Here is a 21,709-nt window from a genome sequence, read left to right as displayed (position 1 = left end):
CTCCTTTTCCCCCTGGTCTCCTCTTCCTATATATATTTTGACTGTTGGAATTTAATTTGAATTTGATCTAATTCAGGTTTAGTTATTAAAATTCATCTAGTTCAGTTATATAAAATATAATATAATGATATCATTTATATTATAATTTAATTTGCTTGACTCATTCAAATATTTGAGTGCTGTGATTACCTGGTCTGTGAAAGCCTGCCGCAGGGCCACAAGCTGGGGCTTTGAGGTCAGACAGCTCAGGGGTTTCATTCTTGGGTCTGACAGTTGCTTGACAGGTCATGTGACACTTGTGAGTTTCAGATTCCATATTTACAAAAATCTGGTTCACAGGGCGGCATGAGGGTTATGTAAATTATATACATAAAGAGCAACTAATGTTAATTACTTCCCTCCTTCATTCCCTGAATCTGCTGATGCTAAAATAACCATAAATACATGGGATGGAAGAGTCAAATAGTTCTTTCCACTGAGATGACCCTTTCCTGAGAATTTCCAGAAGGACAGAGACCCTCCATTCCCAGGCAGAAGAGAGTCCTTCATTCATGGCAAAACCAAAATTCAGACCTAGTAGTGCTCTGTCCCAGTTCTTACTTCCAACAAGTGAATCTGGAAAAGCCTTTAATACCCTCCCAGGAATATTATACCATATTGTTATTAAAATAATAAGATAGTATTAATTTAAATATGATTATTAGCACTAACTTTAATATGATTAATATTGATTGAATGTATATTATTTGGTATCATTAATTTGATGTTTATTTTAAATGATTTATTTAATATTGTTTTTAATAATATTAACATCCATATTATATAGAACAAAGCTTCTGATCTTTTGTGTTTAATAGTATTTGTTTGCTAGTATAAATGTCGATTCCCTTTTCCATCTTTCCCCATCTTTCTAAAGCTATGCAGACTATGAAAAGTAATTAGTGAAACTTGATTTATCCCCATCTCACCCCCAATAAAACATTTCTAAGGAGTTTCCCACCACAGGTAAGCCAGATGTAACTCTAAGTCTGTATGGTTGGGGATGACCAAGTAAGTTGGAAGCTCACAGTCCTTTAGTCAAAGTACACACACTGGCTATTTTGGTCACATCTAATGCCCAGGTATAGGAGTCCTTGTGTTTCAGTATTTTAAGAATTGCAGGAGCAGTTTTGACTTTGTGTTTCTGCACATAAGCTCTGAGGATATCAGTGCTGGCTAGATTCTTGGGTGATTTTTCTGCAGCTGTGTTCATGGTGAACCTGAGGTCAAGTTTGACTCTCCTAAAAACAGAGGAAGATTGTGGTTTATCAAACCCCAGTATCCCAGACAGCCCTCATTCCACACTTTTAAAGGCTTTCCTGTGGCTGCCTTCCACACCAGTGGAGCCAGGATTCATATACTCTCCACTGCCCTCAACATGCCTACTTGCTTTTTCTGTGTGCTTTGAAATAGTTCAGTGAAGATGGCAAATGGAGGAATAATAGGGGTTATGAAAATACCCTCTTAGAAAAACATTTTCTGAAGAAACAAATTAAAATTAGAGATGGCGGACTTCCCTGGCAGTCCAGTGGTTAGGACTTGTCACTTCCAATGCAGAGGGTGCAGGTTCAATGCCTGGTGGGGGACTAAAATCCCACCTGCATGCAGCATGGCCAAAATAATAATAATAATAAATAAAAACACTAAACTTTGAGCACTTAGTACATTACAGGCACTGTGGTAAGCATTTTTTTTTCATTTTAAAAATAAATAAAATTAGAGACATGTCAGGGACAGGGGAGCCTGGTGGGCTGCCATCTATGGGATCACACAGAGTCAGACACGACTGAAGCGGCACAGCAGCAGCAACAGCATAGCTAATTGAACCCACATTTACCAACCATTCCTGAATTTCCAAGTCTCCCTCTTCTTTAGAACCTGGAAGGAATGAGCCTTAGTTATTTCTGATCACTTTATACATACTGCTCATTTAATCCACTCAATGCCAGGAGTAAGTGGTGTTACCCTTGTGTTATTGGTAAGAAAGCAGTTTTCAAAAGTTATGTAACAGGGATTTCCCTGGTGGTCCAGTGCTTATGAACCTGCCTTGCAATGCAGGGGTTGCAGGTTCGATCCTTGGTTGGGGAACTAAGATCCCACATGCCACGGAGTAACTAAGCCTGAGTGCCACAACTACTGAGCCTTGCATGCCACAACTAGAGAGTCCAAGTGCTGCAACTAAAACCTGACACAGCCAAATAAATGAATATTTTTTAAGTTATGTAATAGGATCACACAGCAGTAAAGCAGAGCCTCTGAGATTTGAACCCAGACCCAGTGTCTCTGCCAAGCCCTTGTCTACACTCCCAGCCTCTCTCTTCCATTGCCTCCACTTTCAACGTTTAAATTTTAAAATATTTTAAAATAGTTTTTTATTATATTTTTAAATAGTTTTTTGTTTTCCATAAATGCGCACAAGTTTGAGAAGCCGTCATCATTGTTTAATCAACCACATGATTAAAGAAAGTTGGGACTTCCCTGATGGTCCAGTGGCTAAGACTCCACACTCCCAATGCAGGCAGCCCAGATTCAATCCCTCAGGGAACTAGATCCCACAGTCTGCAACCAAAAAAGATCCTGCATGCCACAATGAAGATTAAAGATCCTGTTGTGTGCTTAGTCACTCAATTGTGTCCGACTCTGCAACCCCATGGACTGTAGCCAGCCAGGCTCCTCTGCCCATGGGAATTCTCCATGCAAGAATACTGGCTGGAGTGGGTTGCCATTTCCTTCTCCAGGAGATCTTCCCAACTCAAGGATCAAACCCAGGTCTCCCTCATTGCAGAAGAATTCTTTACTGTCTGAGCCCCTGGGGAAGCCCTGCGTGCCGCAACTAAGACCCAGGGCAGCCAAATAAATAAATAAATTTTTTTTTAAAGAAAGCCAATTTCTTGTGACCCCATGGACTGTAGCCCACCAGGCTCCCCGGTCCTTGGAATTTTCCAGGCAAGAATACCTAAGTGAGTTGCCATTTCCTACTGGGATCTTCCTGACCCAGGTATCAAAACCAGTCTCCTGCATTGCAGGCAGGTTCTTTACCATCTGAGCCACCAGGGAAGACCTTCTAAAGAGGCCACAAAGATCCAAAAATATCGAAGGGGACAGGGGCAGAGCTGGCTTGTTTCCCACTTCCTGACTCTTTCTGTCACTTACAGAGTGTTTACCTGTGTCAGACACAGTTCTGTGTACGATGCATACACTTATTAAATCTGCACTGCGACACTGGGAGGGAGGTACTGTTATTATCCACATTTTACAGAAAAGTTGGCTACTGGCCCAAAGTCTACTGGATAATAAGAGGGGAGCACTGAGCTTTGGGTCCAGTGGCTCCAGAGTCTGTGCTGTTCACCACCACACTAGACCCCTTTTCCATGACCTCCCCAAGCTCATGATGGATCATCAGGGCAAGATAACACCACCCAAAGCATGCTCCCAGAGCTCTGTGCTGCAGACACTGGGCCCGAGGGTTAGAACCGTGCCTCCTGCGGAGTCTCAGTATTCTCCCACTCCGTCTTACCGAGACTTTTCTGTTTCTCCAACCCATGGAGCCAGTGTTCTGTGCCTGGTGCTCCAGGAAACCTGGTTTGGGTGATGATGTAGCAGTCACAGAACTGGGCTGGAAACTCTGAAAAAGCACTGCTGATTAGTAACTAGAAAAGGAGCTATAACTACCCAATTGAAAGCACTGGCTCCAGCTTCCGGCTTTCCAGAATCTTTCTGCAAACACGTTCAGCTAGCTTAGTTTCAGCCTCAACTCTCCATGCTAGATGAACAAGGCGCTTCATCATTCTGCCCCCTCAGTAGCCGCATTTGGAAAACAAGGAGGTCAGGCTGGTTGATCTCTAAAGTGTATCCCAGTTCTCTTATTTATGACCCTATTAACTCTTTTTTGTTCTGCAAATCTAGACAGAAAAATGTCTACAGGAGGCAGGCTAAGGGCACATTTGTATTTTTCCTTAAGATGAAAAACAGATATTTAGAAATATCTTCATGCAGAGATAACGAGGACCAGTTTGTTTGCTGCCTTTTCTCAGCCTGGGTTTTACCTAATGGAGCTGGGAACTGTGCCCTCCTTTCATATTTAGCATGATTGCCACAAAGTCATAAAGCTTCTGCAATGATGCCAAGGGAGGGAGACCCTCACATCCAGTCTCCGAGCAAGTGGCAATGGTGTGGTCCTGCGGTGGTGCGTGGCTTGGGCTCTCCCTGCCTGGGGTCAACCTTTTCTTCTGAAGTAAAGTATTGCTATTAAATAATTATTGTTGATTTTTTTGTTAAAAACAGGCGCTTGAATAAAATTGTTTGGCGAGCCTTATCTCCAGAGGAAAAAAAAAAGTAAGCCAGTTCCTTTTCATCTTTAAAATTGCTTTTTAATTTTGGTGAAATTCATATAACCTACAGTTAACAGTTTCTTTTAACTGTTTTTAAATGTGCTGCTCGGTAATACTTAAGTTATTCACAGTTAGTTCACTTTGCTGTACAGCAGAAAATAACAATGTGGTAAAGCAACTATGCTCCAATAAAAATTTTTTTTTAAATGTTGTGCAAGCCACACGTTCCTTTTGTTTCAAAACTTCTCTATCATCTCAGAAAATACCTTGTACCTGTTGAGTACTCATTCCTCATTCCTCTCTCCCACTTTGGTAGCTACCAGTCTCCTTTCTGGGCTTCCATGATGGCTCAGATGGTAAAGAATCTGCCTGCAGTGCAAGAGACTTGGGTTCGATCCCTGGGTCGGGAAGATCCCCTGGAGAATGGCAACCCAGTGCAGTATTCTTGCCTGTAGAATTCCACGGACAGAGAAGCCTAGCAGGCTATAGTGAGTTTTGAAAGTCTCCCAACTTTGTTCTTCTATTTCAAAACTGTTCTGGTTATTTGTGGCCCCTTGAAGTTCAATGTTTTCCTCTATTTCATTGCATTGATCGCTGAGGAAGGCTTTCTTATCTCTCCTTGCTATTCTTTGGAACTCTGCATTCAAATGGGTATATCTTTCCTTTTCTTCTTTGCTTTTCGCCTCTCTTCTTTTCACAGCTATTTGTAAGGCCTCCTCAGACAGCCATTTTGCTTTTCTGCATTTCCTTTTCTTGGGGATGGTCTTGCTCCCTGTCTCCTATACAGTGTCACAAACCTCCGTCCATAGTTCATCAGGCACTCTGTCTATCAGATCTAGTCCCTTAAATCTATTTCTAACTTCCACTGTATAATCATAAGGGATTTGATTTAGGTCATACCTGAATGGTCTAGTGGTTTTTCCCACTTTCTTCAATTTAAGTCTGAATTTGGCAATGAGGAGTTCATGATCTGAGCCACAGTCAGCTCCCGGTCTTGTTTTTGCTGACTGTGTAGAGCTTCTCCATCTTTGGCTGCAAAGGATATAATCAAACTAATTTCTGTGTTGACCATCTGGTGATGTCCATGTGTAGAGTCTTCTCTTGTGTTGTTGGAAGAGGGTATTTGCTATGACCAGTGTGTTCTCTTGGCAGAACTCTATTAGCCTTTGGCCTGCTTCATTCTGTACTTCAAGGCCAAATTTGGCTGTTATTCCAGGTGTTTCTTGACTTCCTACTTTTGCATTCCAGTCCCCTATAATGAAAAGGACATCTTTTTTAGGTGTTAGTTCTAGAAGGTCTTGTAGGTCTTCATAGCACCGTTCAACTTCAGCTTCTTCAGAGTTACTGGTCGGGGCATAGATTTGGATTACAGTGATATTGAATGGTTTGCCTTGGAATCGAACAGAGATCATTCTGTCGTTTTTGAGATTGCATCCAAGTTCTGCATTTCGGACACTTTTATTTATTTAACTTATATGCAGGGTACATCATGAGAAATGCTGGGCTGGATGAAGCACAAGCTAGAATCAAGATTGCCGGGAAAAATATCAATAACCTCAGATATGCAGATGACACCACCCTTATGGCAGAAAGTGAAGAAGAACTAAAGAGCCTCTTGATGATAGTGAAAGAGGAGAGTGAAAAAGTTGGCTTAAAGCTCAACATTCAGAAAACTAAGATCATGGGATCTGGTCCCATCACTTCATGGCAAATAGATGAGGAAACAGTGGAAACAGTGGCTGACTTTATTTTTCTGGGCTCCAAAATCACTGTGGATGGTGATTGCAGCCATGAAATTAAAAGACGTGTACTCCTTGGAAGGAAAGTTATGACCAACCTAGACAGCATCTTAAAAAGCAGAGACATTACTTTGTCAACAAAGGTCCATCTAGTCAAGACTATGGTTTTTCCACTAGTCATGCATGGATGTGAGAGTTGGACTATAAAGAAAGCTGAGCGCCAAAGAATTGATGCTTTTGAACTGTGATGTTGGAGAAGAACTCTTGAGAGTCCCTTGGACTGCAAGGAGATCCAACCAATCCATCCTAAAGAGATCAGTCCAGGACTGATCAATCATTGGAGGGATTGATGCTGAAGCTGAAACTCCAATACTTTGGCCACCTGATGCGGAGAGCTGACTCATTTGAAAAGACCCTGATGCTGGGAAAGATTAGGGGCAGGAGGAGAGGGGGACAACAGAGGATGAGATGGTTGGATGGCATCAGTGACACAATGGACATGGGTTTGGGTGGACTCCGGGAGTTGGTGATGGACAGGGAGGCCTGGTGTGCTGTGGTTCATGGGGTCACAAAGAGTCGGACACGACTGAGTGACTGAACTGAACTGAACTGAAGTTCAATGTGAATTTGAGGATTGGCTTTTAATAAAGTTATTTTTAAGTCTTTGTCTGCCAAATCCAATGTCTGAACTTTATCTGTCTGTTGCTTTTTTCCCCTGTAAATGGACTGTATGCATCCATGTTTCTTTGTATTCTTTGTAATTTTTTGTTGAAAACTGAACATTTTGGACATTGTAACAGTAACTCAGGAAATTAGATTCTCTACCCTCCCCAGAAATTGCTGTTGTTGCTTGATGAAGGCTGCAGTTATCTGTTTAATGTCTTTCCACGCTATTTTGCAAAGACTATATTCTTTATCATGTATGTTCACTGAAGTATTGTTTTGTTATCCTTGTGATCAGCCAGTGACTTGACAGAGATTTCCCTACATGTCAGCCTCTCTCTTTGTCAAGCATCCTTCTGAATAATATGTAAGTATTCAGCTACATTCTTGAGTTCCAAAGTCATCAATTCATCAATAGTTGTTTTGGTGAACAGACCAGTCCCTTGATTTTCCTCCTCCACTGTCTCTCGTGCCATCACTCCCTCCTTCCTGTCTAAAGCGTGATCCTGGGTAAGGGTGGCATCTTTCCTCTACTGCAGTGTTTGTGCTCATGCCCAGTTGCTTCAGTCATGTCGACTCTCTGCAGTCCCATGGACCTCAGCCTGCTAGTTTCCTCTGTCCACAGGATTGTCCTGGCAAGAATCCTGGAGTGGGTTGCCATGCCCTTCTCCAGGGGGTCTTCCCAGCCCAGGGACTGAACCTGTGTCTCCTGCATTGCAGGTGGACTATTTACCTCTGAGCCACTGCAGAAGCCCCATATTGAGGTAGTTTCCTCCTAATCCTAGTTTGTTGAGTGTTTTCATTTTTAATCATGAAGCAGTGTTAAATTCCTCTTAATTTTGCTGTATCCATTGAGATGATCAAGTCATTTTTTTCCTTCATTCTGTTACTATGATTTATTATATTGATTGATTTTTACATATTGCATTCTAGGAATAAATCTCATTTTTCGGTGTCTCATTCTTTTAATGTGTTGTTGAATTTGGTTTGCTGGTATTGAATCAATGTTCAAAAGCAATATTGGGCTGTAGTTTTCTCGTCTTGTAGTATCGTTGTCTGGCTTTGGTATCAGGGTGATGCTGGCATCATAGAATGAGTTTCAAAATGTTCCCTCCTCTTCAATATTTGGAATTATTTGAGGAGGATTGGTGTTAATTCTTCTTTAAATGTTCAGTACTTCTCTTCATGGAAGCCATACAGTACTGAGCTCATATTTCTTGGAAATTATTTGTTTGCTGATTCAATCTCCTTACTAGTTACAAGTCTGTTCAGATTTTTTATTTCTTTCTGATTCAGTCTTAGTTGGTTATATTTTTATAGAAATGTGTACATTTCTCCTAGGCTATCCACTTTGTTGGTGTATAATGGATCATGGTAGCCTTTTATATAAAATATCCTTCTTATTTCTCTGATAACCGTTGTAATGTTCACTCTTTCCTTTCTGATTCTAGTTAGAGTTTTCTCTTTTCTTGTTCATCTAGCTAATAAGCATTTGTCAGTTTTGCTGCTCTTTCCAGAAACTAACTTTTAGTTTCATGGATTTTTTTCTACTGTTCTCTCTCACTTATTTTTACTCTCATCTTTATTTTTTCTTTCCTTCTGCTAACTTTGAGTTTATCCTTCATTTTCCTAGTTCCTTGAAGTGTAAAGTTAGGTTGTTGATTTGAGATATTTTCTCTTTTTTAATGTAAGTATTTAGCACTATAGATTTCCCTCTTAGGACTGCTTTTGCTATATCTTAGACATTTTAATATGTTGTATTCTTATTTTAAAATATCTCAAGATATTTTACAGTCTCCTTCTGATTTCTTCTTTGGCCCATTGGTTGTTTAAGAGTGTGTTGTTTAATTTCCACATATTTGATTTCTAGTTTTATTTGCAGAGATTGGAGAATGTATTTTATATGATTTAATCTTAAAACTTACATGTGGTTTATCCTGGAGAGAATGTTCCAATGCACTTAAGAATATGCATCCTGCTATTGGTTGGTAGTGTCTTCTGTGTATTTGGTCTAATTAATCTATCATGTTTTTCAAGTCCTCCGTTTCTTTATTGGTCTTCTGTTTGGTGGTTCTCTCCATTATTGAAAATGGAAACTGAAATCTTCTCCTATAGTGTTTCAGTTTCTCCCTTCAATTCTATTAATGTTTGCTTCTGTATTTGGGAGCTGTGAAATTAGGTGCATATTTATGACTGTCATATCTTCCTTGTGGATGGACCCTTTTTACCATTATATAATGTTCTTCTGATAGGCAAAGTCAAGTGGGCCTTAGGAAGCATCACTAAGAACAAAGCCAGTGGAGGTGATGAAATTCCAGTTGAACTACTTCAAATCCTAAAAGATGATACTATGAAAGTGCTGCACTCAATATCCCAGCAAATTTGGAAAACTCAGCAGTGGCCACAGGACTGGAAAAGGTCAGTTTTCACTCCAATCTCAAAGAAAGGCAATGCCAAAGAATGTTTAAACTACCACACAATTGTGCTCATCTCACACACTAGTAAAGTAATGCTCAAAATTCTCCAACCCAGGCTTTAACAGTATGTGAACCGTGAACTTCCAGATGTTCAAGCTGGATTCAAAAAAGACAGAGGAACCAGAGATCAAATTGTCAACATCCATTGGATCATCGAAAAAGAGAGAGTTCCAGAAAAACATCTACTTCTGTTTTATTGACTACGCCAAAAGCGTTTGACTGTGTGGATCACAACAAAGTGTGGAAAATTTTTAAAGAGATGGGATTACCAGACCTCCTGACCTGCCTCCTGAAAAACCTGTATGCAGGTCAAGAAGCCACAGTTAGAACTGGACATGGAACAACAGACTGGTTCCAAATCAGGAAAGGAGTACGTTAAGGCTGTATATTGTCACCTTGCTTATTTAACTTATATGCAGAATACATCATGCGAAATGCTGGGCTAGATGAAGCACAAGTTGGAATCAAGATTGCTGGGAGAAATACCAATAACCTCAGATATGCGGATGACACCACCCTTATGGCAGAAAGTGAAGAAGAACTAAAGAGCCTCTTGATGAAAGTGAAAGAGGAGAGTGAAAAAGGTGGCTTAAATCTCAACATTCAGAAAACTAAGATCATGGCATCTGGTCCCATCACTTCATGGCAAATAGATGGGGAAACAGTGGAAACAGTGAGAGACTTTATTTTGGGGGCTCCAAAATCACTGTAGATGGTGACTGCAGCCATGAAATTAAAAGACGCTTGCTCCTTGGAAGAAAAGCTATGATCAACCTAGACAGCATATTAAAAAGCAGACATTACTTTGCCTACAAAGGTCCATCTAGTCAAAGCTATGGTTTTTCTGGTAGTCATGTATGGATGTGAGAGTTGGACCATAAAGAAAGTTGAGAGCCAAAGAATTGATGCTTTTGAACTGTGGTGTTGGAGAAGACTCTTGAGAGTCCGTTGGACTGAAAGGAGATCAAACCAGTCAATCCTAAGGAGATCAGTCCTGAATATTCATTGGAAGGACTGATGCTGAAGCTGAAACTCCAATACTTTGGCTACCTGATGGGAAGAACTGACTCATTTGAAAAGACTCTGATGCTGGGAAAGATTGAAGGTGGGAGGAGAAGGGGATGACAGAGGATGAGATGGTTGGATGGCATCACTGACTCGATGGACATGAGTTTGAGTAAGCTCTGGGAGTTGGTGATGGACAGGGAAGCCTGGCATGCTGCAGTCCATGGGTCACAGAGTCAGATGTGACTGAGTGAACTGAACTGAATGTCCTTCTTTGTCTCTTGTAACAATTTATGACTTAAAATAGTCATAATTTTCTGACTTTTTTTCTGATTTACCAAGTCATCTTTTGAAGCTCTCTAGTGAATTTTTCAGTTATTGTATTCCTCTGATACAGAATTTCTGCTTGGTTCTTTTTATACTTTCTGTGTCTTTGTTGATATTCTTATTTTGTTCATCCATCATTTTTCTGATTCTGTTTAGTTGTCTGTATTCTCTTTGAACTCAGTGAGCATTTTTAAGACAGTTATTTTCAATTCTCTGTCAGGTAATTTATAGCTCTTTTCTTTAGTGTAGATTTCTGGAGATTTATTTTTTTCCTTTGATTAGGCCACTCTTCCCTGTTTCTCTCTCTCTCTTTTTTTTAAATTAATTTATTTTCTCTTTTTTTTTAACTTTACAATATTGTATTTGTTTTGCCATACATTGACATGAATCCACCATGGGTGTACATGTTTTCCCCTTCCAGAACCCCTCTTCCACCTCCCTCCCCATCCTGTCCCTCCGGGTCATCCCGGTGCATCAGCCCCGAGCACCCTGTATCATGCATTGAACCTGGACTGGCGATTCATTTCACATATGATAATTTACATGCTTCAATGCCATTCTCCCATATCCCACCCTCGCCCTCTCCCATAGAGTCCATAATACTGTTCTATTTATCTGTGTCTCTTTTGATGTCTCGCATACAGGGTTATCTTTACTGATTGACTAGATACCATATATATGTGTTAGTATACTGTATTGGTGTTTTTCTTTCTGGCTTACTTCACTCTGTATAATAGGCTCCAGTTTCATCCACCTCATTAGAACTGATTCGAATGTATTCTTTTTAATGGCTGAGTAATATTCCATTGTATATATGTACCACAGCTTCCTTATCTATTCATCTACTGATGGGCATCTAGGCTGCTTCCATGTCCTGGCTATTATAAACAGTGCTGCGATGAACACTGGGGTACACATGTCTCTTTCAATTCTGGTTTCCTCAATTCTGTGTATGCCCAGCAGTGGGATTGCTGGGTCATATGGCAGTTCTATTTCCAGTTTTTTGAGGAATCTCCACACTGTTCTCTGTAGTGGCTGTACAAGTTTGCATTCCCACCAACGGTGTAAGAGGGTTCCCTTTTCTCCACACCCTCTCCAGCATTTATTGCTTGTAGTCTTTTGGATAGCAGCCATTCTGACGGGTGTGAAATGGTACCTCATTGTGGTTTTGATTTGCATTTCTCTGATAATGAGTGACGTTGAGCATCTTTTCATGTGTTTGTTAGCCATCTGTATGTCTTCTTTGGAGAAGTGTCTGTTTAGTTCTTTGGCTCACTTTTTGATTGGGTTGTTTATTTTTCTGGAATTGAGCTGCAGGAGTTGCTTGTATATTTTTGAGGTTAATTGTTTGTCTGTTGCTTCGTTTGCTATTATTTTCTCCCATTCTGAAGGCTGTCTTTTCACCTTGCTTATAGTTTCCTTTGTTGTGCAAAAGCTTTTAATTTTAATTAGGTCCCATTTGTTTATTTTTGCTTTTATTTCCAATATTCTGGGAGGTGGGTCACAGAGGATCCTGCTGTGATTAATGTCGGAGAGGGTTTTGCCTATATTTTCCTCTAGGAGTTTTATAGTTTCTGGTCTTACATTTAGATCTTTAATCCATTTTGAGTTTATTTTTGTGTATGGTGTTACAAAGTGTTCTAGTTTCATTCTTTTACAAGTGGTTGACCAGTTCTCCCAGCACTACTTGTTAAAGAGATTGTCTTTTCTCCACTGTATATTCTTGCCTCCTTTGTCAAAGATAAGGTGTCCATAGGTGCGTGGATTTATCTCTGGGCTTTCTATTTTGTTCCATTGATCTGTATTTCTGTCCTTGTGCCAGTACCATACTGTCTTGATGACTGTGGGTTTGTAGTATAGCCTGAAGTCAGGCAGGTTGATTCCTCCAGTTACATTCTTCTTTCTCAAGATTGCTTTGGCTATTCGAGGTTTTTTGTATTTCCATACAAATTGTGAAATTATTTATTCTATTGCTCTGAAGAATACGGTTGGAAGCTTGATAAGGATTGCACTGAATCTATAGATTGCTTTGGGTAGTATACTCATTTTCACTATATTGATTCTTCCAATCCATGAACACGGTATATTTCTCCATCTATTTGTGTCCTCTTTGATTTCTTTCACCAGTGTTTTATAGTTTTCTATATATATAGAAAACTTTGTTTCTTTAGGTAGATATATTCCTAAGTATTTTATTCTTTTCATTGCAATGGTGAATGGAATTGTTTCCTTAATTTCTCTTTCTGTTTTCTCATTGTTAGCATATAGTAATGCAAGGGATTTATGTGTGTTAATTTTATATCCTGCAACTTTATTATATTCGTTGATTAGCTCTAGTAATTTTCTGGTGGAGTCTTTAGGGTTTGATGACATCAAACCCTAAAGTTGTTTGACATGTCCTGCAAACAGTGAGAGTTTTACTTCTTCTTTTCCAATCTGGATTCCTTTTATTTCTTTTTATGCTCTGATTGCCGTGGCCAAAACTTCCAAAACTATGTTGAATAGTAGTGGTGAGAGTGGGCACCCTTGTCTTGTTCCTGATTTTAGGGGAAATGCTTTCAGTTTTTCACCGTTTAGGATAATGTTTGCTCTGGGTTTGTCGTATATAGCTTTTATTATGTTGAGGTATGTTCCTTCTATTCCTGCTTTTTGGAGGGTTTTTATCATAAATGGATGTTGAATTTTGTCAAAGGCTTTCTCTGCATCTATTGCCCTGTTTCTCTTTATTCCTAAGTACTTTTAGGCAAGATCTGGGCATTTGAAAGGGCAGACACTTGTCCCAGTCTTTATAGATGACTTCTTATAGGGGAAGACCTTCACCAATCATTCTGACTAGAGATTCTTGGAACCTCTCACAACTTTTCCGGGGGTATTTCTTCTCTAGGAGTGGTGGTGGTGGTGGTGGTGGTGATGGTGTGTGTGTAATTTCCCAGTTGAAAAAGTTTGCCCCTGTCTTTTCTCAGGAGCTGGTAATCTTTTCCTCCCCCTGGTGTCTTTCTTTGGTACTGCGGTATCTCTGGTGCTGTAACCAGCCGTGAAACTTGCCTTTGCTCTCAGCTGCCAGTAACCTGACATGCAAAGTATACTGCCATTTTTATTGGCACTCTGAGTCAAGTGAGACAAAAGCCAGTCTCTCAAGCAGCCCCACAGAAGGCCAAAATGTTGCATACATTTTCCACTCTTCTCTTTCCAGGAAGCCAGGATTTCATTTCCTCTGAGTTGCTCTGCAGGTGCCAGGAAAGGGGAGGGGCTAGGCCAGGCAAAGTGCAACAAATGTTCCTATTACTCACTTCAGTGCCCACTCTTCTTGGCTTTGAACTCCTGGAGAGCTCCTTTTAACTGGCTTCTTGGAATACTCACAAAGGCAGTTTGTCCACATATTGTTGTCAGCATTTCTGTGGGGGAATGAGGTCTGGGGCTTCTCATTTTACCATTTTCCTGACATCACTCCCATTTAGATTTTTTTTTTTTTTTTTTTGCCTTTTTTAGTAGACTTTATTTTTAGAGCAATTTTAGGTTCACAGCAAAATTGAGTAAAATGTACAAAGATTTTCCACATACCTCCAGCCCACACACATGCATGAGCCTCCCTCACTAACAACATCCCCCACCAGAGTGGTACATTTGTTATAGTTGATGAACCTACATGGACACATCCATAATCACCTAAAGTCCATAGTTTACCTTGGATATTCTGTGGATTTTTTTTTTTTTTGATTTTTATTTTTATTATTATTTTTTTTTATTTATAAATTTATTTATTTTAGTTGGGGGCCAATCACTTCACAACATTGCAATAGTTTTTGCCATACATTGACATGAATCAGCCATGGGTTTACATGTGTTCCCCCTCCTGGACCCCCCACCCACCTCCCTCCCCATCCCATCCTTCTGGATCATCCCATTGCCCCGGCCCTGAGCCCTTGTCTCATGCATCGAACATGGAATGGTGTTCTGTTTCACATATGATAATATACATGTTTCAATGCTATTCTCCCAGAACGTCCCACCCTCACCTTCTCCCTCAGAGTCCATAAAATTGTTCCATGCATCTGTGTCTCTTATTCTGTCTCGCATATAGGGTTATCGTTACCATCTTTCAAATTCCATATATATGCATTAGTATACTGTATTGTTGTTTTTCTTTCTGGCTTACTTCACTCTGTATAATGGGCTCCAGTTTCATCCATCTCAGTAGAACCGATTCAAATGTATTTTTTTTAATGGCTGAGTAATATTCCATTGTGTATATGTACCACAGCTTCCTTATCCATTCGTCTGCTGATGGACATCTAGGTTGCTTCCATGTCCTGGCTATTGTAAACAGTGCTGCGATGAACATTGGGGTACACGCGTCTCTTTCAATTCTGGTTTCCTCGGTGTATATGCCCAGCAGTGGGATTGCTGGGTCATATGGCAGTTCTATTCCCAGTTTTTTAAGGAATCTCCACACTGTTCTCCATAGTGGCTGTACTAGTTTGCATTCCCACCAACAGTGTAAGAGGGTTCCCTTTTCTCCACACCCTCTCCAGCATTTATTGCTTGTAGACTTTTGGATAGCAGCCATTCTGACTGGTGTGAAATGATACCTCATTGTGGTTTTGATTTGCATTTCTCTAATAATGAGTGATGTTGAGCATCTTTTCATGTGTTTGTTAGCCATCTGTATGTCTTCTTTGGAGAAATGTCTGTTTAGTTCTTTGGCCCATTTTTTGATTGGGTCGTTTATTTTTCGGGAATTCAGCTGCAGAAGTTGCTTGTATATTTTTGATATTAATTGTTTGTCTGTTGCTTCATTTGCTATTATTTTCTCCCATTCTGAAGGCTGTCTTTTCACCTTGTTTATAGTTTCCTTTGTTGTGCAAAAGCTTTTAATTTTAATTAGGTCCCATTTGTTTATTTTTGCTTTTATTTCCAATATTCTAGGAGGTGGGTCATGGAGGATCCTGCTGTGATTTATGTCAGAGAGTGTTTTGCCTATGTTTTCCTCTAGGAGTTTTATTGTTTCTGGTCTTACATTTAGATCTTTAATCCATTTTGAGTTTATTTTTGTGTACGGTGTTAGGAAATGTTCTAGTTTCATTCTTTTACAAGTGGTTGACCAGTTTTCCCAGCACCACTTGTTAAAGAGATTGTCTTTTCTCCATTGAATATTCTTGCCTCCTTTGTCGAAGATAAGGTGTCCATAGGTGCGTGGGTTTATCTCTGGGCTTTCTATTTTGTTCCATTGATCTATATTTCTATCTTTGTGCCAGTACCATACTGTCTTGATGACTGTGGCTTTGTAGTAGAGCCTGAAGTCAGGCAGGTTGATTCCTCCAGTTCCATTCTTCTTCCTCAAGATTGCTTTGGCTATTCGAGGTTTCTTATATTTCCATACAAATTGTGAGATGATTTGTTCTAGTTCTGTGAAAAATACCATTGGTAGCTTGATAGGGATTGCATTGAATCTATAGATTGCTTTGGGTAGTATACTCATTTTCACTATATTAATTCTTCCAATCCATGAACACGGTATATTTCTCCATCTGTTTGTGTCCTCTTTGATTTCTTTCATCAGTGTTTTATAGTTTTCTATATATAAGTCTTTTGTTTCTTTAGGTAGATATATTCCTAAGTATTTTATTCTTTTTGATGCAATGGTGAATGGTATTGTTTCCTTAATTTCTCTTTCTGTTTTCTCATTATTGGAGTATAGGAATGCAAGGGATTTCTGTGTGTTAATTTTATATCCTGCAACTTTACTATATTCATTGATCAACTCTAGTAATTTTCTAGTAGAGTCTTTAGGGTTTTCTATGTAGAGAATCATGTCGTCTGCAAACAGTGAGAGTTTTACTTCTTCTTTTCCTATCTGTATTCCTTTTATTTCTTTTTCAGCTCTGATTGCTGTGGCCAAAACTTCCAAAACTATGTTGAATAGTAGTGGTGAAAGTGGGCATCCTTGCCTTGTTCCTGACTTTAGGGGAAATGCTTTCGATTTTTCACCATTGAGGATAATGTTTGCTGTGGGTTTGTCATATATAGCTTTTATTATGTTGAGATATGTTCCTTCTATTCCTGCTTTCTGGAGGGTTTTAATCATAAATGGATGCTGAATTTTGTCAAAGGCTTTTTCTGCATCTATTGAGATAACCATATGGTTTTTTTCTTTCAATTTGTTAATGTGGTGTATTACATTGATTGATTTGCGGATGTTAAAAAAACCTTGCATTCCTGGGATAAAGCCCACTTGGTCATGATGTATGATCTTTTTAATATGATGTTGGATTCTGTTTGCTAGAATTTTATTAAGGATTTTTGCATCTATGTTCATCAGTGATATTGGCCTGTAGTTTTCCTTTTTTGTGACATCTTTGTCTGGTTTTGGAATTAGGGTGATGGTGGCCTCATAGAATGAGTTTGGAAGTTTACCATCTTCTGCAATTTTCTGGAAGAGTTTGAGTAGGATAGGTGTTAGCTCTTCTCTAAATTTTTGGTAGAATTCCACTGTGAAGCCGTCTGGTCCTGGGCTTTTGTTTGCTGGAAGATTTCTGATTACAGTTTCGATTTCCGTGCTTGTGATGGGTCTGTTAAGATCTTCTATTTCTTCATGGTTCAGTTTTGGAAAGTTATACTTTTCTAAGAATTTGTCCATTTCTTCCAAGTTGTCCATTTTATTGGCATATAGCTGTTGGTAGTAGTCTCTTATGATCCTTTGTATTTCTGTGGAGTCTGTTGTGATCTCTCCATTTTCATTTCTAATTTTGTTGATCTGATTCTTCTCCCTTTGTTTCTTGATGAGTCTGGCTAATGGCTTATCAATTTTGTTTATCTTCTCGAAAAACCAGCTTTTAGTTTTGTTGATTTTTGCTATGGTCTCTTTTGTTTCTTTTGCATTTATTTCTGCCCTAATTTTTAAGATTTCTTTCCTTCTACTGACCCTGGGGTTTTTCATTTCTTCCTTCTCTAGTTGCTTTAGGTGTAGAGTTAGTTGATTTATTTGATTTTTTTCTTGTTTCTTGAGGTACGCCTGTATTGCTATGAACCTTCCCCTTAGTATTGCTTTTACCGTGTCCCATAGGTTTTGGGTTGTTGTGTTTTCATTTTCATTCGTTTCCATGCATAATTTTATTTCTTTTTTGATTTCTTCTGTGATTTGTTGGTTATTCAGAAGCGTGTTGTTTAGCCTCCATATGTTGGAACTTTTAATAGTTTTTTTCCTGTAATTGAGGTCTAATCTTACTGCATTGTGGTCAGAGAAGATGGCTGGGATGATTTCAATTTTTTTGAATTTACCAAGGCTAGATTTATGGCCCAGGATGTGATCTATCCTGGAGAAAGTTCCATGTGCACTTGAGAAAAAGGTAAAATTGATTGTTTTGGGGTGGAAACTCCTGTAAATATCAATTAAATCTAATTTGTCTATTGTATCATTTAAAGTTTGTGTTTCCTTGTTAATTTTCTGTTTAGTTGATCTATCCATATGCGTGAGTGGAGTATTAAAGTCTCCCACTATTATTGTGTTATTGTTAATTTCCCCTTTCATACTTGTTAGTATTTGCCTTATATATTGTGGTGCTCCTATGTTGGGTGCACATATATTTATGATTGTTACGTCTTCTTCTTGAATTGATCCTTTGATCTTTATGTAGTGTCCTTCTTTGTCCCTTTTCACATCCTTTATTTTAAAGTCTATTTTATCTGAAATGAGTATTGCGACTCCTGCTTTCTTTTGGTCTCCGTTTGCATGGAATATGTTTTTCCATCCTTTCACTTTCAGCCTGTGTGTGTCTCTAGTTTTGAGGTGGGTCTCTTGTAGACAGCATATATAGGGGTCTTGTTTTTGTATCCATTCAGCAACCCTTTGTCTTTTGGTTGGGGCATTCAACCCATTTACATTTAAGGTAATTATTGATAAGTATGATCCCGTTGCCATTTACTTTGTTGTTTTGAGTTCGTGTTGAAACATCCTTTCTGTGTTTCCTGTTTAGAGAAGATCCTTTAGCATTTGCTGGAGAGCTGGTTTGGTGGTGCTGAATTCCCTCAGCTCTTGCTTGTCTGTAAAGCTTTTGAATTCTCCTTCATATCTGAATGAAATCCTTGCTGGGTACAGTAATCTGGGTTGTAGATTATTCTCTTTCATTACTTTAAGTATGTCCTGCCATTCCCTTCTAGCCTGAAGGGTTTCTATTGAAAGATCAGCTGTTATCCTTATGGGGATCCCCTTGTGTGTTATTTGTTGTTTTTCCCTTGCTGCTTTTAATATTTGTTCTTTGTGTTTGATCTTTGTTAATTTGATTAATATGTGTCTTGGGGTGTTTCGCCTTGGGTTTATCCTGTTTGGAACTCTCTGGGTTTCTTGGACTTCTGTGACTATTTCTTTCCTCAGTTTAGGGAAATTCTCAACTATTATCTCCTCGAGTATTTTTTCATGGCCTTTCCTTTTATCTTCTTCTTCTGGGACTCCTATGATTCGAATGTTGGGGCGTTTCATATTGTCCCAGAGGTCCCGGAGGTTTTCCTCATTTCTTTTGATTCTTTTTTCTTTTTTCCTCTCTGCTTCGTTTATTTCCATCATTCTATCTTCTACCTCACTTATCCTATCTTCTGCCTCCGTTATTCTACTGTTGGTTCCCTCCAGAGTGTCTTTTATCTCCTTTATTTCATTATTCATTCTATATTGATTCCTTTTTATTTCTTCTAAGTCCTTGATAAACATTTCTTGCATCTTCTCAATCTTTGTCTCCAGGCTATTTATCTGTAACTCCATTTTGCTTTCAAGATTTTGGATCATTTTTATTATCCTTATTCTAAATTCTTTTTCAGATAGATTCCCTATCTCCTCCTCTTTTGTTTGGCTTTGTGGGCATTTCTCATTGTCCTTTACTTGCTGAGTATTTCTCTGTCTTTTCATCTTGTTTAGATTGCTGTGTTAGGCGGGGCCCTTCTGTATTCTGGTAGTATGAAGTTCCTCTTTGTTGTGGAGGTTCCTCACTGCGGTTGGGGTTGGACAGGTGGCTTGTCAAGGCTTCCTGGTTGGGGGAGCTTGTGTCGGTGTTCTGGTGGGTGGAGCTGGATTTCTGCTCTCTAGAGTGTAATGGAGTGACCAGTATTAATTTTTGAGATGTCTATGGATTTGGTGTGCCTCTGGGCAGCCTGTATATTGATGCTCAGGTCTATGTTCCTGCGTTGCTGGAGAATTTGCGTGGTATGTCTTGCTCTGGAACTTATTGTCTCTTGGGTGGAGCTTGGTTTCAGTGAATTTATGGAGGCTATTGGATGGTCTCTTATTAATTAATGTTTCCCCTGGCTTTCAGTCTTATTCTTGCAGTAGCCTCAAGACTTCTCCTTCCATACAGCCTCAATAATAAAACTTTTAGGTTAATGGTGAAAAGATTCTCCACAGTGAGGGATACCCAGAAAGGTTCACTGAGTTACATGGAGAGATGAGGTGGGGGGGGTGGGTTGAGGTGACCAGGAGGGGAAGAGGGGAATTCAAATGTGGAGAGAGCAATCTAGCCAGTAAGCACTTCCCTCTGTGCTTTCCACAGTTTGGAACCCTCAGAGTGATTCACAGAGATACATAGAGAGGGGGGAGGAAGGTAACAGAGGTGAGCATGAGTAGAAAGGGAGGAATTAAGAGGGGAGAGAGAAATCTGGGCAGTATCCTGTTCCTGAAGTGTTCTCCGGTACCCAGAACACCCTCAGAGATTCACAGAATTGGGTTGAGAAGAGAAGGAGGAGGGTGGGAGATAGAGGTTCCCTGAGGGAGAAGAAAGAGCATCAATAGGTGGAGAGAGTGATCAGGCCAGTGATCACACTCCTGAGTAAAAGTGGGTCCTAAAGATTGGGTTCTTAAATGTACAAAGTTGATATCAAATATGTAAAACAAAGATTAAAAATCTAGAGTAGAGGTTAGACTCTTATAAAACTTACAATCTAAAAAAAAAAAAAAAAGAAAAGGAAACAGTGTAAAAAGAAAAAAAAACAGTAAAACAGTAAAAAAAGAAACAGTAATAAATGTAGAACAGGAAAAAAACATTAAAAAAAGAAAACACAAAAGGTATAAGATATATATATGTAGTTTGCTTCAAAAATAGGGTTTTTTTTTTTTTGCAAGTTAATAGTGGGTTATGAAAATGAAAGTTAAAGGTGTAATAGAGGACTTGAAGAAAAAGGAAAGAAGAGAAAAAAAAAATTTTTTTTTTTAATTAAAAAAAAAAAATTAAAAAAAAAAAAAAAAGTAAAAAATATATATATCCCGGACTTTCTCTGGAGCTGTTGTGAGCAGTGTGGGATCTGCTCAGTTTTAGATAGATCCTTATTCCTGCTTATACTTTTCAAGATCTATAGGTCCTTTTCAATGCAGTCGGTATTAACTACAGGGATCTTAATCTGTTGGCCTGTCCCTTCCAAAGCGCTTCCCTCTGTTTATTTGGCTTCTGTTTGGAGATCTCTTCAGTATCTAATTTCCGCCCTGCAACAAAGCGGTGGAGGTGATCTCTTTAGGTTCGCTTGTTCAATCGTGCTGTGGGGAGGAAGGAACACTGCAATTCTGGCGTGCGTGTGGTAAGCTCGCAGTGTCTCGGCCGCACTGGGTTCGCCCCCGCTCACGGCGTGTGTGCTTTCCCCGTCTACCCTGCTCAGGCTTCAGGTTACTCGGCCGGGGAGCGGGCCCTGAGCTGCGTGCACTTCCCAGGTCTAAGCCGCTCAGGTTCAGGCTCCCGGTTACTCCACAAAGGCGCAGACTCGGTTTCGCCCGCGGCTTGTGCCGTTCCCGGTCGGAGCTGCCCAGGCGGCCAGGAGTTTGGCGAGGGCGCTCTTCCCTGTTGGGGCGGTGCGGCTTATCACCTCCCTGGTCCCCGCCTCGGTTTACGGGCGCGCCCGGCTCCGGTGTGCTTTGTGTCGGTTCTGGGGAGCTGGTCTCTGGCTGCGACCCTCCCGGCTGCTGTCGACCCTCCGGGATCTCAGGCAGTCTTTGCTTAGAAACTGGGAGCCTGTTTGCAGTTTGGTAGGGGGTGCCCTCTCTGGAGCCGAGTTTGCCCCTTTCCGGCTCTGGCGGGCCCCGCCTGCCCGCTGTGTCCGGCGGGGGATGGGGCGGTCCGCAGCCGGCTAGCTCTCCTCTGGTATCGCTCAGTCCTTTGTT

At 40.0% G+C, this 21,709-nt stretch overlaps 1 protein-coding gene across 1 annotated transcript in view; it reads left to right on the top strand.

The window, feature by feature from the left end:
• VWA3B (von Willebrand factor A domain containing 3B) overlaps positions 1-21,709 on the top strand; it is a 195,169-nt gene that overhangs the window by 129,734 nt on the left and 43,726 nt on the right. Inside the window, 1 exon segment of the mRNA XM_081484474.1 lies at positions 4,324-4,374. Within this exon segment, the coding sequence (XP_081340600.1) occupies positions 4,324-4,374 (51 nt within the window).

Source organism: Giraffa tippelskirchi, chromosome 4, assembly GCF_054371585.1.
Source record: "Giraffa tippelskirchi isolate mGirTip1 chromosome 4, T2T-mGirTip1v1.2.pri, whole genome shotgun sequence".
NCBI classification, from domain to species: Eukaryota; Metazoa; Chordata; class Mammalia; order Artiodactyla; family Giraffidae; genus Giraffa; species Giraffa tippelskirchi.
This window is presented reverse-complemented; position numbering and strand designations above follow the sequence as displayed.